This window comes from Schistocerca gregaria, chromosome 4 (assembly GCF_023897955.1).
Source record: "Schistocerca gregaria isolate iqSchGreg1 chromosome 4, iqSchGreg1.2, whole genome shotgun sequence".
Taxonomy (NCBI): Eukaryota; Metazoa; Arthropoda; class Insecta; order Orthoptera; family Acrididae; genus Schistocerca; species Schistocerca gregaria.
Window position 1 is genome coordinate 726,693,464 of NC_064923.1, and position 15,279 is coordinate 726,708,742.

General features: G+C 43.3%; 1 protein-coding gene across 1 annotated transcript in view; it reads left to right on the top strand.

Annotated features, from left to right (window-relative positions):
- The first annotated feature begins 5,881 nt into the window (after positions 1-5,881).
- The window catches only part of LOC126267585 (atrial natriuretic peptide receptor 1-like), a 323,447-nt gene continuing 314,049 nt past the window's right edge, over positions 5,882-15,279 (top strand). Inside the window, exon 1 of the mRNA XM_049972878.1 lies at positions 5,882-5,990. Within this exon, the coding sequence (XP_049828835.1) occupies positions 5,942-5,990 (49 nt within the window). The 5' untranslated portion in view covers positions 5,882-5,941. The remainder of the gene's footprint in view (positions 5,991-15,279) is intronic.

Below are 15,279 nucleotides of genomic sequence, written 5' to 3' on the forward strand. Positions count from 1 at the left end.
AGGGAAAAATTCAGGACAGTAAATAAACTCACTACATTTCGAAGGTGTACGAGGGTCGCTCAAAAAGAAATGCACACTATTTTTTTAAATCCATCTTTTATTCTACACGTTTGAAAGTTTTACAGTGTGTAGATACATCCTTTAGGTACAATATTTTCATTTCTCCACATAATTTCCATCCCCCTCAACAGCCGTTCGCCATCTTGGAACCAGCGCTTGTATACTCACACGGTAAAATTCTGGACCGACCTGTCGGAGCCATTGCTTGGCAGAGTGCACAAGGGAGTCATCATCCACGAAGAGAGTCGTTCAGGTTCCCAAAGAGATGATAGTCACATGCATCCAGTTCAGGACTGAAAGGCGTCTGTTTCAATGTTGTCCATCCGAGTTTTGTGATCTCTTCCATGGATTTTTGACTGACACGTGGCCGTGCATTGTCGTGCAACAGCAAAACATCCTGCTTTTGCCGATGTGGTCGAACACGACTGAGTCGAGCTTATAGATTCTTCAGTGTCGTCACATATGCATCAGAGTTTATCGTGGTTCCACTTTGCATGATGTCCACAAGCAAGAGCCCTTCGGAATCGAAAAACACCGTAGCCATAACTTTTCCAGGAGAAGGTGTGGTTTTGAATTTGTTTTTCCTTGAGTGAATTTGCATGATTCCACTACATTGATTGCCTCTTCGTCTCTGGTGAAAAATAATGGAGCCATGTTTCATCACCTTTCACAGTTCTTGCAAGAAATTCACCTCCACCATTCTCGAACTGTTCCAAAATTTGCTATATACCGTTTTTCTTGTTTCTTTGTGAGCCACTGTCAACATCCTGGGACCCCACCTGGCACAAACCTTGTTTAACGCCAACACTTTCAGTATTCTGCAAACACTTCCTTCCCCTATCCCAACGTAACGTGACAATTCGCTCACTGTGATGCGTCTGTTAGCAGTCACCAATTCGTTAACTCTCTGTACATTGTCTGGAGTGTGTGCAGTGCGAGGCCTGCCGTTGCGAGGACAATCCTCAATATTGCCGTGCCAACTTTCATCACCTAACTTGCTTGCCCCCCGACTAACTGTACTGCGATCGACAGCAGCATCTCCATACACCATTTTCAACATCTTATGGATGTTTTTCACCGTCTCGTTTTCACAGCACAGGAATTCTATGACAGTACGTTGCTTCTGACGAACGTCAAGTGTAGCAGCCATCTTGAAGACATGCTGTGACGGCGCCACTCACGGGAACAGGTTGCACTAAGTTTGAAAACAAGCAGGAAGGGTGTATCCACACACTGTAAAACTTCCACACATGCAGAACGAAAACTGTATTTTTACAAAAATTGTGTACATTTCTTTTGGAATGACATTCGTATAATAGTACACGACTCATGAAATATGGGTTTAACGTCCACACTTTGTGTAATTTGTTTTACGAATGTGGCCTACTTAATTTTGCTCGTTATTAAATTGCATAACTGAAGAACTAACAATATCCTCCAAATTGCTTTTATATATTATACAGCACTTCAGTATGTAGAACTCATAATAACTAAAAAGAGTGCTCAAGAGAGTATCACATGAATAATAAGAGCAAAAAAGGTAGAAAATTCCGTAAACTGCGCACGTGATTCTAAAGTGAGTCTTCGATTGAAACACTGACTAATGCACAGCACATGTTTCTAGGTATATTATCTTTCTAGTACATCAGACTCTACTAATTTCCTTCTCTACATCCTGACTGCCCCTTACGCAAGAGTTTCAATTGTAATTTGAACGCATGAAGGTCCAAACGCATAATAGTTCGAATGTTTATTTCAGAGAAATGTAATGTGATTCCTCTGCTACGGTTAGACGTGTTAGACGAATTGTAATATGAAAACATTAGTTTTAGTTCGATTCAACTAAAAGCTTTAAATGGTTTTCATAACGGATCTTTCGTTTGAAGCAGATTTTTGGTTCAAATTTCCCGGTCTATACGTTGAAAATTCATTTTATTTAATATTAGAGTAGCCGATTTGTATGAATCAGTCAACGTTTAATTTTCAGAGGTACTAGATATAAGTTTGATATCGAAATAATTATCACATTATTGACTCACACTGAATAAGTTGTCTTTGTGTTTAGAAGTACCATTCCCGAAAAGGACAGCACTTTAAAAGTGGGTGAAACGTCTACACTGGCAGTATATATGTGTTATTATATTATATGAATAGAAGTCAGACGTAGACTGTTGCAGAACGTGTCCTCTTCTGTAATTATATCTTGACTATTTATGGCTTGGGATATTTGTATGACACATTGTACGAGTAGTGAGGTGCAACAAGTCAGTTACAAATCATATGAGCTAATTCATGTGTAAATATAGTTACACACTCACTTAAGACTCTATATATATGCAATTGTAAAAGTAAGAAACTTTTTGCACAAAGTAGGCAACAAGATTTGAAACCCAATACACGGTTTGCATTATTCCTTGTCATATTCTCCTAATTTGAATATATACTCATAAAAAAATTAATCATATACGTATCCATTCCAAAAAAAAAGTTGCATGTTGTGATTTTGTGTTGTGTTGTCACTGTGATCGTAGATTGCCATTTCACTGGGTGTCAGTCTGTATCTCTATTTCTGTATAAACTAATTAATTTAATTGTTTATTGCCTCGCACTGTCGTGCTTTTGTCGGATTTCGCAAGCAAATACTGTTCAGCTAAACAGATTGCAGTTAACAAGCGATAATGAACATCGTTCGCACAATCAACATATAAGATTCATAAGTGCCAGTGGTCTTTATGTAGCACAATTCTGTCCCTACACTCCTTTCATGTTGTTATATTTGCTAGTATTTATTTTATCTTCCACCCTTACATATATAGAATAATAATATTGTCCATCATCCGCTTTACTCTGCCGAGCTGAGAAAGGAAGTCATTTCGCAACTCCAGAGAACTGTCCTCAAAAAGATTGGCAGTGCCTGCAAGTGTTGTCTTCCTGCCATCCGTAGAAGCTCGCCGTGCAACTGGGCCCTTGCGCAAATTTCCGTCTTACTAGAATTCTTAAACACTGTTGGCCATATCTAAACATGAACAAGCCAGTCATGATAAGCGGAGACACTACCGAATTATGGAACAAGTTTTATGCTAGTGGATTCGGCAAACAAAGATCTTACGAAACTAAGCTCGCCCTCTTCCTCCGTGAAATCCGCAGCTCTGTAAACAACGGCGCTCAGGTTTATGTAGTGTTCGTTGACATCAGGAAGTCATATGTCACCGTCCCGGACTTCCACCTAGTGAAAAATACGAGCTTACCAAATATCGAACGAGATTTGCGACTGGATTCAGGACTTTCCTGCAGATAGAACTCTACATGTCGCTGTTAATGGAATAAAATCTACAGATGCAAAGGTAATATCCGCAGTACTTCAAGGCAATGTGACATGACCGTTGCTGTTTACAATGTGTGTAAATGCTCTATTTGAAAGCGTCGGAAGACTGTTCACACATGATACGTCTGTCTGTAAGAAAGTTGGAACGCCAGAAGACAGTACCGATCTACAAAATAACATACACCAGATTGATGAATGGTGCAGTCTCTGGCAATTGAACCTGAACCTGAATCAATATAACATTGTGCATCATAGGAAAAGAAATCCACTACTGTACAACTAATCTATTCATAACACAGTATTCGAAACAGAACCTCGTGTAGTATGCCTAGGAGTAACTATGTAGAGTAACATATGGCAAAATAAAATAAATAACAGAAAAACATACGCCAGACTGATATTCGTAGAAAGAATTTTAAGGGAATGAAACTCGTCCGTTAAATAAATGGCTCAGAAGACGCTTGTTAGTTCGATTCTTAAATATTGTTCATCAATGTGAGACCCTTACCTGGAAGGACTGATAGAACAGATAAAGGAGATTCAACGAGGAGTGGCGCGTTTCGTCAGTGGATCGTTTGGTCGGCGTCAGAGCGCTACAGGGATGCTAAACAAATTCCACTGCCAGTCGCTGCAAGAGAGGCGTTGTGCTTCGCAGAGAGACTTAGTACTGAAATTTCGAGAGAGTAATTTCTTGGAAGAATCGGACAACTTATGTAGCAATCGTTACAAGAGAGGCGGTGGCCTTCACGGAGAGATATATTACTGGAATTCCGAGAGAGTACTTTCCGAGAAGGGTCAGACTAGATATTACTCACTCCCACATACACAGTGTGTATACGTTTTTCATATTAAGACCATTGCGTTGCCACCTACTGCGAGGTACTTCGTATCTGCGACCTCAGTCGTCAATAGAATTCATGAGAGAGCAGAATGGGGTGCTCCGCGGAACTCATGGACTTCAAGCGTTGTCAGGTGATGTGGTGTCACTTATGTTATACGTCTGTATGCGAGATTTCCACACTCCTAAACATCCCTAGGTCCACTGTTTCCGATGTGACAGTGAAGTGCAAATTTGAAGGGACACGTACAGCACTAAAGCGTACAGGCCGACCTCGTCTGTTGACTGACAGAGACCGCCGACAGTTGAAGAGGGTGGCAATGTGTAATTGGCAGGCATCTAAGCAGAGCATCACATAGGAAATCCAAACTAAATTAGGATCCACTGCAAGTACTATGAAGTTAGGCAGGAGGTGACGAAACTTGGATTTCATAGTCGAGCGGCTACTCATAAGCTACACATCACGCAGGTAAATGCCAAACGGTGCCTCGCTTGCTGTAAGGTGCGTTAAGATTGGACGATTGAACAGTAGAAAAGTCTTGTGTGGAGTCACGGTGCACAATGTGGCGATAAGATGGCAGGGTGCGGGTATGGTGAATGTCCTGCGAACGTCATCTGCCAGCGTGTGTAGTGCTAACAGTGAAATTGGGACGCGGTGGTGTTATGGTGTGGTCGTTTTTTTCATGGAGTGGCTTGCACCCCTAGTTATTTTGCTTGGCACTATCAAAGCACAGGTCTACATTGATGTTTTAAGGACCTTCTTGCTTCCCACTTCTGAAGAGAAATTCGGGGACGGCGATTGCATTTTTCAACACGATCGAACACATCCTGTGTCGGATAGGTTACACGACAATAACATCTTTTGGATGTTTTGAAACACCGACTTCGTGCCAGCCCTCACCAACCGACATCGATACCTCTCGTCAGAGCAGTACTCCGTGAAGAATGGGCTGCCATTCCCCAGGAAACCTTCCACCAACTGATTGAACGTATGCGTGCGAGAGAGGAAGGTGTCGTCAGGGCTAAGAGTGGGCCAACACCATATTGAATTCCAACGTTACCGATGGAGGACGCCACGAACTTGTCATTCTCAGCCAGGTGTCCGGATACTTTTGACCTCTTAGTGTAGATCTCGCGAGATGAGTACGACACAAAATTTCAAGTAATTAGAACTAATACTAAGGGTTACCGATACATGTGCCATTGGGAAGCTGAACAGGTAAGGCAATGGGGGGGGGGGGGGGGGGGATCCATGAATGGCACCAGAAGTACCCTCTGCTTGCAGAGTACTGATGCAGATGTGGATGTAGACGAAATGAAGGCTCACGACTAGATCAGATGAGGCTCAGACCTGAACTCTTGTACCACTGACACGCAAAGTGCAGCGTCCTCGCCCTGTGCAGATTGGTTTCGCGCGTTGTGTTGGCAGCATGGACAGCAGCGATGACGTGACGCAGCCGTGGCTGGTGCCCGGGGAACCCCCGGAGCGCAACGAGCGCGCGCGCCGCGCCTACGAGGCTCTGCTGACGGTGACGGCGGCGACGCCGCACAGCGACGCCTACCGCAGGTTCTCGCAGCAGGTGAAGGAGGTGGCGCGCGCCGACTACAACTACACCTTCGGCTCCGAGACCATCTCGACGTTCGTAACGGCGTTCTACGACGCCGTGCTGCTGTACGCCATCGCCCTCAACGAGACGCTCTTCTACGGCGGTTCTGAGATGGACGGACAGGCCGTCGTCCGCAGGATGTGGAACAGGACCTTCGCAGGCAAGTGGTTTTTATGTTCTAATTTCGGTGCGAACTTGTAATGATCCTCCTGTATGTCTATTAAGGGGCACCTTCATGAAATGCTGACACTACTTAGAAGACGCCCAACTCCAAAAATTTTAAGATACAAAACTGAAATTTTGTACCCTCCCTTACATAAGATCGACACACGTTCTCTTAAGTTCCTTCAATTATATATATTTAACTTTTTCATGGAATTTAAAAAAGGGCATTAAAAAAAGATAATATATGTGCCTTTTTCTCAGAAACTAATAAACAGACATCTACAGAATTTCCTGTGTTTAATCTCTTTACATATAGCAAACATCTCTTGTGAAGGTTTTTGAATGTAACGAGTAAGAAAATTATAATATTTTTAATTGTATTTCTGTAAGTATAATATATAGCACTCATGAAAAATTCTAAGCCCTTCACTCCATATCATGGTTTACACACATAACTTAAAAATTTGCTCTTCAGACAAAGATTATTGGGTTTATAGAAACAAGTGTCAAAAATTTCGTAAGTGTAGGCTTCATAGATTTAGAGAAAAAGATACATGAACTTGTAAGGACGAGGATGAGTCAAATGAAAACATTAAATATTTTTTAAATATTGCTTATTGTGCAGAAGTGATACAAAGCTGTATCACTTTTCAACATAATCTCCACCATGCTCAATGTTAGTCCTCCAGCGCTTATAAAGTGCATAAGTTCCTATAGAAAATAATTCTTTTGGTAGACCGCGCAACCACTCATGCTCTGCGCGGTGTAGCTCTTCATCAGAACGGAACTTCTTTCCTCCAATTGCGTCTTTGAGTGGTCCAAACATGTGGAAATCACTTGGGGCCAGGACTGGTGAGTAGTGTGGATGAGGAAGACGCTCAAAATTCAGGTCTGTGATTGCTGCAACTGTTGTACGGGTAGTGTGGGGCCTTGCATTGTCATATTGCAGAAGGACAACTGCTGACAGCAATCCACGTCGCTTTGATTTGATTGCAGCCGGCAGATGATTTTTTAGGAGATCTGTGTATGATGCACTGGTAACAGTGGTCCTTCTAAATGCTCCTAAATGACCCTTTTTTCGTCCCAAAAGAGAGTCAGCGTAACCATCCCTGCTAATGGTTCTGTTCGAAACTTATTTGGTTTTGGTGATGGGGAATAGCGCCATTTCTTGCTCCCTCTCTTCGGTTCCGGTTGGTGGAAGTGAACCCAGGTTTCTTCCACAGTAACTATTATTGCAAGGAAGCCATCACCTTCTCGTTCAGAGTGCCGAAGAAGTTCTTCACAAGCATCAACACGTCGTTCTCTCATTTCAGGAGTCAACTGCCGTGGCACCCATCTTGCAGACACTGTAAAACTGGAGCACATCACGCACAGTGTGGTGTGCTGACCCGTAACTAATCTGTAAGCATGTTGCAATGTCATTCAATGTCACTCGGCGGTTTTCCTTCAGTATGGCTTCAACTGCTGCAATCTTCTGTAGAGTCACAACTCGTTGTGCCTGACCTGGACGAGGAGCATCTGACACAGAAGTCACACCAGTTGCGAACTTCCTACTCTGTTTGCAGACTTGCGGCTGTGGCAAACATGCATCACCATATTCAACCTTCATTTCAGTATGTTTCACACTTTCACTACGCAAAAACCGAATAACAGAACGCTGGTCCTTCCTGGTGCAAGTCGCAAGTGGGGCGACCATCTTTATACTGATACTGCGACGGTATGTGTGCATCTGCAATATGCTGCCACCTACAGGCCGTTCTACAAGCTGTTTGTAGTACACTTACCAACTTACAGGATTATTACAAATTTAAGGTTTTCATTTGACTCACCCTCGTACATAATTTTCAGTAACTGCAATTAAAAGTTCAACGTAACAATTTTTCTTATGTCACCTCTTTAGAAGGTCCAAGATTTGGGGTCGTGGTCCTTTTTCCGTTCAATGCTTCTCTTCTGGTTTCTTGTTTTCTGCCTGCCTTCTTTCCTTTACCAGATGTTCACTTTACCTTTCGGCTGCAGAGAGGCGCTGTAAGTTTATTTTTCTCAAGATATTTTGAGTGAAAATTTGCCTCTTAAAGCGCATTCTCTTTCATATATTCAGCAGCTCTATGTTTCTATTCTGTATATACAAGAACTGCATACTAAGCTGCAATTCTGACAGCTGCAGCAAGCGAAAATGTGGCAAAACAAGAATTGCTTCTTCATAACGAAACAGCTAATTTGTCGTTGTTTCGAAGATAGGGAACAGTCAATGATTATTAACAAAACCGAGTAGTATACATCACAGCCGTCTAGATGTACTGATTCAGTCAGGTGAAGAGAAATTGATACAACTGTGAAATATATGTCTTGCATCTGTTGTAATCTCATCAAGATGTTTGACATCGATTGGAAAATTTCACATACACAAGACAGAAAACTGAAAATGCGTAACTGATCCACCAGTAGTTCACCTCAATGCTATTACGCTACTTTCTAACTGATGTATGAATAGTCCACCTCCTCCTGTTATCTATTGCATGCTTACATTATACATCTTACAAGTACTTCCAAAGTTGAAATAGTTCGCGGATGATGTGACTGATAGGTGGAGGGGGGAGACCCCGCTTTTATCTCCCCCCCCCCCCTCCTCCTTGATCCCCCACTGCTCCCGCCGACACAGTGCTTCGACTAGGTGTGGGGCCATACCGCTGCTTGCTGTTCGTCCACATTCCCCTACGTCACTTCAGTGTCTGATTTCCCAATTCTGTTTTTGAGCACGACAATGCATTACTCATGATGTATCATCTATCAAGATTTTTTGGCGGTTCGCTTACTCGAATCGTAATAGATTTCTTAATGACACAGTCCCAGAAGTTTTACTCTGTTTCAGAATCTTGTTGTGGTGATAACCATTCCATGTAATTACTTCGGGTAGTATTCTGCTACTGCCCGATTTTCTAAGCTGCTGCGATCTAGGATGCCTTTGGTGTTCCCATCCGACCTATATATGTCTCACCACATTGAGGGACTGTCTGATAACAACGGATTACTGTAGTCCACATTACCAAGCAGTGCCCGTGTTGTTTTTGTGGCGCGTTGTCCGGGAAGATAGGACAAATTCTCCGGAAACACCAAGTGAAGACGGCCTTCCGCCCACCAGCCACAACACTCCCCTTTGCCTTGGCGTGAGGGAGGCATAGCCTCGATATCCGAACGAGGGACCCAGTTTTGTAGGGTCGAGATAATAAGAACAAGTTAGAAGGTTAAAGTGTGTTAGTAACTAATTAAGTTTTATAAAAGACCATGATGGAGATAAAAATCTTGCTCTATTGATAATTTTGCATTGCACTGTATCTTTCTTTCTTTCTTTCGCTGACACCATAGTCCCGCAGCGATCGCAGGGCCGGCGTGGTTACAACGGATTTGGCAAGGTTAGCTTTAGGGATGGCTGGATGCCCTTGCTGCCGCCACCACGAACCCCCCAGGACGGAATCAGTGTATCCCAGCACTCTGCATCTAGTGTAAATCGTGAAATAGTGCGAACGTGTTGCAAATGTCTGCGACGCGTGTAACTGTGGCGGAACATGGGGACCAGCCCGGTATTCACCTATAGGGATGTGGAAAACCGCCTGAGAACCACATCCAGGCTGGTCGTTAATTCGCCGGGCGGATTCGATCAGGGGCCGACGTGCCTACTCGTGTCCAGGAAGTAGCGCGTTAGCGCTCTCGGCTACCCTGGCGGGTTTGCGTTGCACTGTATAAAGAGATATAAAAAATAAGGTGCAACGAGGTCGTGCAATAGAGATGTTCGATGTTTCTTCTGCTTTATTGCTGGAGGACTTGGAGAAATGTAGGCACTGTACATGACTGCTAGCATCGGTGACAACGCGAATGTACTGTTGCAAGAAAAACGGCCAGCAGACGGCCTCGTGGCACTACCGAGAGAGGAGACCATCGAGTTCGGCTTACGGGTGTAGCACATCGTACTGCATCTACAGCGGCAATATGAGCAGATGTTGGCACCGTGGTGACTTAACGAACTGTTACAAATCGGTTATTTCAAGTATAGTTCCGAGCCGGACGACCTGCAGCGAGCATTCCAACGAAGCCAAACCACCACCATTTGCGACGTCAGTTGTTTCAAATGAGGCCTCATTCGAGGGCAAGGTGGACGTCTGCTGTGTTTCCTAATGAAAGCTTGCTCTGCCTTGGTGCCAGTGATGGCCTTGTGCTGGTTAGATGGAGACCAGCTGAGGACCAGTAACCAACTTGTCTGGTTGCTATACACACTGGACCTACACCTGCGGTGCGATTTCGTAAGACAACAGGACTGAAAATTTGTATGCCACTCTGGCGATTCGATCTGTTGCTCTGCCAATAATGAACAGGGTGTTTTACAACAGGATAGCGCTCGCGCACACACCACTGATGTAACGCAACATGATCCACAGAGTGTCCACATGACCTGCTTGATCATCTTATTTGTTTTTAATCGAGCACGTATGGGACACCATAGGGTGACAGCTACACAAATAGGATTAAACATTCGTGTATTGACAGTCCAAGCGCAACGGGCGTTAACGTCTATCCCACAAACTGGCATTCGGCACCTGTACAGCGCTGTGGATTCACGTTTGCATGCTTGCACTGATCATACAGGCGGTTACACCAGTTATTAATGTAACAGCGTTTTACCTTCGCAGTGGCTTATCTGGGGCTCGCATTAACCTGCGATCTTGCAGTATCAGTCACTTGAACATGTTACCTAGAAAAATGTATTCCAGAAATTCCATTGCTCAACATGAATTATTTTTTGGTGTTGCGATTTTTTTTCAGACAGTGTATAAAAAGTATTATTGGTAGTTCCAAACAGAGATGGCATGAGTAACACTGACTCGCGAAGGTGGAACAGCCTTGAAAGCTTATCCCTGAAACTGAATATGATGGAGATTAAATGCTAAAAAGTGTGAGGCTTAACAGATTAAACTAACGTACCCGTTGTGTGGATGTATTATACGAGAGAATAGGTCTGAGGTACACAATAAGATAACCAACTTTCTTCACAAATATCTATCCACAAATATCGGTTCACGGTCTTCTTCAGATTCTCACCATTGGACAATCACTCGGTGGAACAAAAAGCAAGATTTCAAAATAGCGAACATTTTGAGTCCCCTGCAGAAGCTACAGCAGCCGTAAACAAATATTTAGTAGACTCTTCATAATCGGATTTCAGAGACAGACGCTAATCGCTGACGAAACATTGGTTAATATACTTTTACATAAAGAAGGACTAAGAAGTCTACAAATATGTGCATGTCTGACTTAAAAATGGTATTTCGCTGCAAGGGCAACATGTTCTTTCGATTATCTCAAAAACGAAGCGTTCTTTGTTAATAAGTGTGATATGCTTGAGTATATTTGTTCCGTTACCCCTTGCTGACGCAAGTCTCACATACAAGACTTCAGTTTTCCATGTAAATATATGCAAAATTTTCATATTTATTCATTTCCCTGTGTTCTTTGCATGTGTTTAGATACTGGAGATGGATAAAGGATAGTGTCTCAGAAACCCGTGTGACATAGTTTTGAGTTAGATTTTATCGTCTGCTGTTTCTTAGATTTGAACACAGTAGTGCGATATATGTCGGGCAAGGCTAGTGTGACGTCACGGATTCGTTGTGGGGTCCGTATTTCCAGTGGCCCCCGCTCCCCGTACCATGACATCAAGAGTGACACCGCTGTGCCACTCCAAAATCATCAGGAGTAGCGCAGAAGCGCGATTCATTGCTGAACACAATATGACGCCATTCATCAGAAGGCCTTGCTTTCTTGTAGGGCACAACTTAGAACACAGCCGGCTTTGCTGCGGTAGGCTACCCTAGGGACAGTCGTCTCCTAGTTCGGCTGCGCTGATGTCCGACCAGTGGTGTGGGATGACGCAGAATGTTGCAGGGAATTCATTATTTCGATGGCAGCCGCAGATGTGAAGGCGTTACGATATGTGTGGTGCTACATACAGCGATCGTCGCTCGTGTTTGTTAGACATGATCGACCGAAACATGTCGACGAGTATGGCTGCTCTCATGGACCTACGTAGTTCAGAATCGGACCACTGTCAAATCCGAATGCCCTAAAAATCTGAGTATTGCATGATTCGATCATCCGGCCAAATGGAGACCCAAAATAAAGCCCATCTGAAACGCTATCAAGTACTGATAACATTGTCTCACATGTGCAGGCGGCATCTCAGTGTCCTTGAGACTGATCACTCAACATCTGAGGCTCTTCAGGTCACTTGCATAATCTACGAGGCCGGGCAACAACTATAATCGTGAACACAAATCACCCTACTCTAATCATTTACACGCTCGCCGATGGTGGGCAAATGTACTAAGTTACCTCGACATCCGTCCATGTACTCTAGATATTTCACCTTTTTGTCGGGCAGTGTAGGTTGGTTGGTTGATCTGGGCGAGGGGAGGGGACCAATCAGCGAGGTCATGGGTCCCATCGGATTAGGGAAGGAATTCGGCCATGTCCTTTCAAAGCAACCATCCCGGCGTTTGCCTGAGGCGATTTAGGGAAATCACAGGAAACTTAATTCAGGATGGCCGGACGCGGGTTTGAACCGTCGTCCTCTCGAATGTGAGTCCAGTGTTCTAAACACTGTGTCACCTCGCTCGGTCCACACAGTATACTTTTGATGAATAGAGTAAAGTGAGTTGTGCTCCATAGCTTAAGTTCTATGCTTCCCACTTAAAGCTTGTAACAGTGGAAACAGCAGTGCACATCTGAGTTCTCTATATCCACTGAATTGACTGTAAGCAGAATAGTGGAAAACGACGTAGAATGACGTAAAAATAATGGTTTAATTTGTGGAGTAACAATTAGGATAGTACATGAGAAAAGTAAATATTGATCTTGTATCACTAAGACTGGAACGTAGAACTGTAGCGCTGGTTGGGGAAGTGGAAGGGTAGGAGGCAAGTAATGGGGATAGAATGGAGGACGCTTCCAAATATTATGCGCTAAATCCCATCGGATAGCATTTTATAAGGGGGCGAGAATTACGCCGGTCATTAGTTCGAACATAAATGTTAATTAAATTAATTGTACATAAATTCTAACAAGAGCACTACGTGTAATATTTCATACTATTCTGTATCACGCAGTCCGATTATCTGCAACGAGAACAGATGGGGCAGCGTTAATAACTCACAGGAATTTAATGAGGTATATCTATACGTGTCAGCTTTCCTGTAACCGATTTGTGTCAACCAACAGCAGGATTTAGATCCAGAGAACGATTTTTGCATAATAAACATTGATACGTGTTACAAACAATAGGAAGGACCAGGCCCCTTTGCTTTTTTCTTTTGTCACTCGTTTATTACATCAGAGAAATACACATTTTATTGCTCCCAGTAAAGGTTAACATAAGCAATGGCAAAACTTAGTTCTCTTAAGGGTTTCTGGTGCAACAAATTTTAAGGAGGCAATGTAAGGTTTATATCAATTCAGCTAAAACACGTAGCTAGTGATTGAATCACGACACAGACACTTCAAAAATTTCGGCAACAAATAAATAGCGTGATTTTGTACTCACAGTAACCAACTAACCACAGCCTTGTCATTGAATAAGTAGTAGGTCATTTGGAACGAATTAGCAACATCCAGCAACTAGGGGAGTTAATACCAACAGTCTTTAAATGTCTTGCTCCCCACTAAATAAACAAACTTACAGTAATTGAATGAATAACAAATCAAACACACTAAGCTCCACTCAAACTCTTCTGTAGAAGCCAAGCCAAAATGAAAATTCTGACTAGCACTGAAGTCACACTAAAACTCGTCTCTGTGTTCCCAGACACACTTGGGGCAGACTTATACAAGACAAGATTTTGAAGGGAGCACATCAGTAAAACCGGTAGTGGAGTTATCTCGCGCCACTGAAAATTAAGGTACTAGACCGGAGTACAAGGTGGTATACAATGAGGTTGCCTTACTGCTATACTGCGCTCTAAAATATTAATTCAAATGGCCAATTGAAAATTAAGTACACATAAACCCTGTATTAATTAACGAGGAGTGACACCAGGTCGCTCGAAGGGATGAGAACACTTAATTGAAAAGATGAATGCCGGAGGCGGCAGTAACATCAAACACCTTATCCGAGTTTTAACCAGGAGTCACTTCCCGAGATACAAGTAAACATTTAAACAAGCACGAGAAAGGAACTCCAAAGAGAAAATTCAAATAAGACCCCCAAAAGAGTATAAAGGACAGGGAACCCCAACTATTAAAATTTAAAAGAATTAGCTCTACCCAAAGGCAGTGTAAACGCTAAGGCCACACTTAAGAGGCCACCAAAATTGGTTACAAAAAGTCTTATACATTTGCTCCTTTTCCTTAAAAGAAACACAAGGCTGCTTAACTTCTGCTGGACGTCCGGTATGGCTCATGTAAGATACACCAGGCAGCAACCCAAGTTAGGTGGTCGCAAGGCACGGCGAGCAAAATCAGAAGAGCAGACAGGCAGGCAGACAACACGTATCCTCCATCTTGAACCGGCAGACCGCGTACAATAAGCTCCACATTTACGTGGTTCCTTCCCACCTCGTACCTCGCGGCGTCTCAGCAGGTTGCCCGAGCAAACTTCAATTGCCACTCGCCCCGCGAATGCGGAAAACAACAAGACAAGCAATGATAAGAAACATCGAAGGATCAATAACGGACACCCAAGAGACTGGCGCGCCAGTAACGAGCGCCACGGCTCAAACATAAGATAAAAGTTTTGATCGAATCATACCTAAACTCGTTTCGTCAATTCATGAACTAGCGAATTGGCTATTGCATTGGCGATTTTTAAATATTTATATGTTGGTAGTAATTACAATTTTATGTACAACGTGCGACTGAAATGTGCGGTTAACGGTCTCAGAAAATAAAGGGAATAAGAGTAACAAAGAAAATACTTTTACTAGCCTTCAAAGCAATTGCCATTCGCTACAACACAGTTCCCATCTCAGTTGTAAACCTGTTGGAAACTGGCAGAAAACTCCTGTTATGGAATCCCTCGAGGAGGAGGTGGAGATTAGTTTTAACGTCCCGTCCACAACGAGGTCATTGGAGCTCGGATTAGGGAAGGATGGGGAAGGAAATCGGCCGTGCCCCTTCAAAGGTACCATGACGGCATTTGCCTGAAGAGATTTAGGAAGATCACGGATTGGGTAAATCAGGGTGGCTGGACGTGGATCTGAACCATCGTTCTCCGGAATGCGAGTCAAGTGTGCAGACTACTG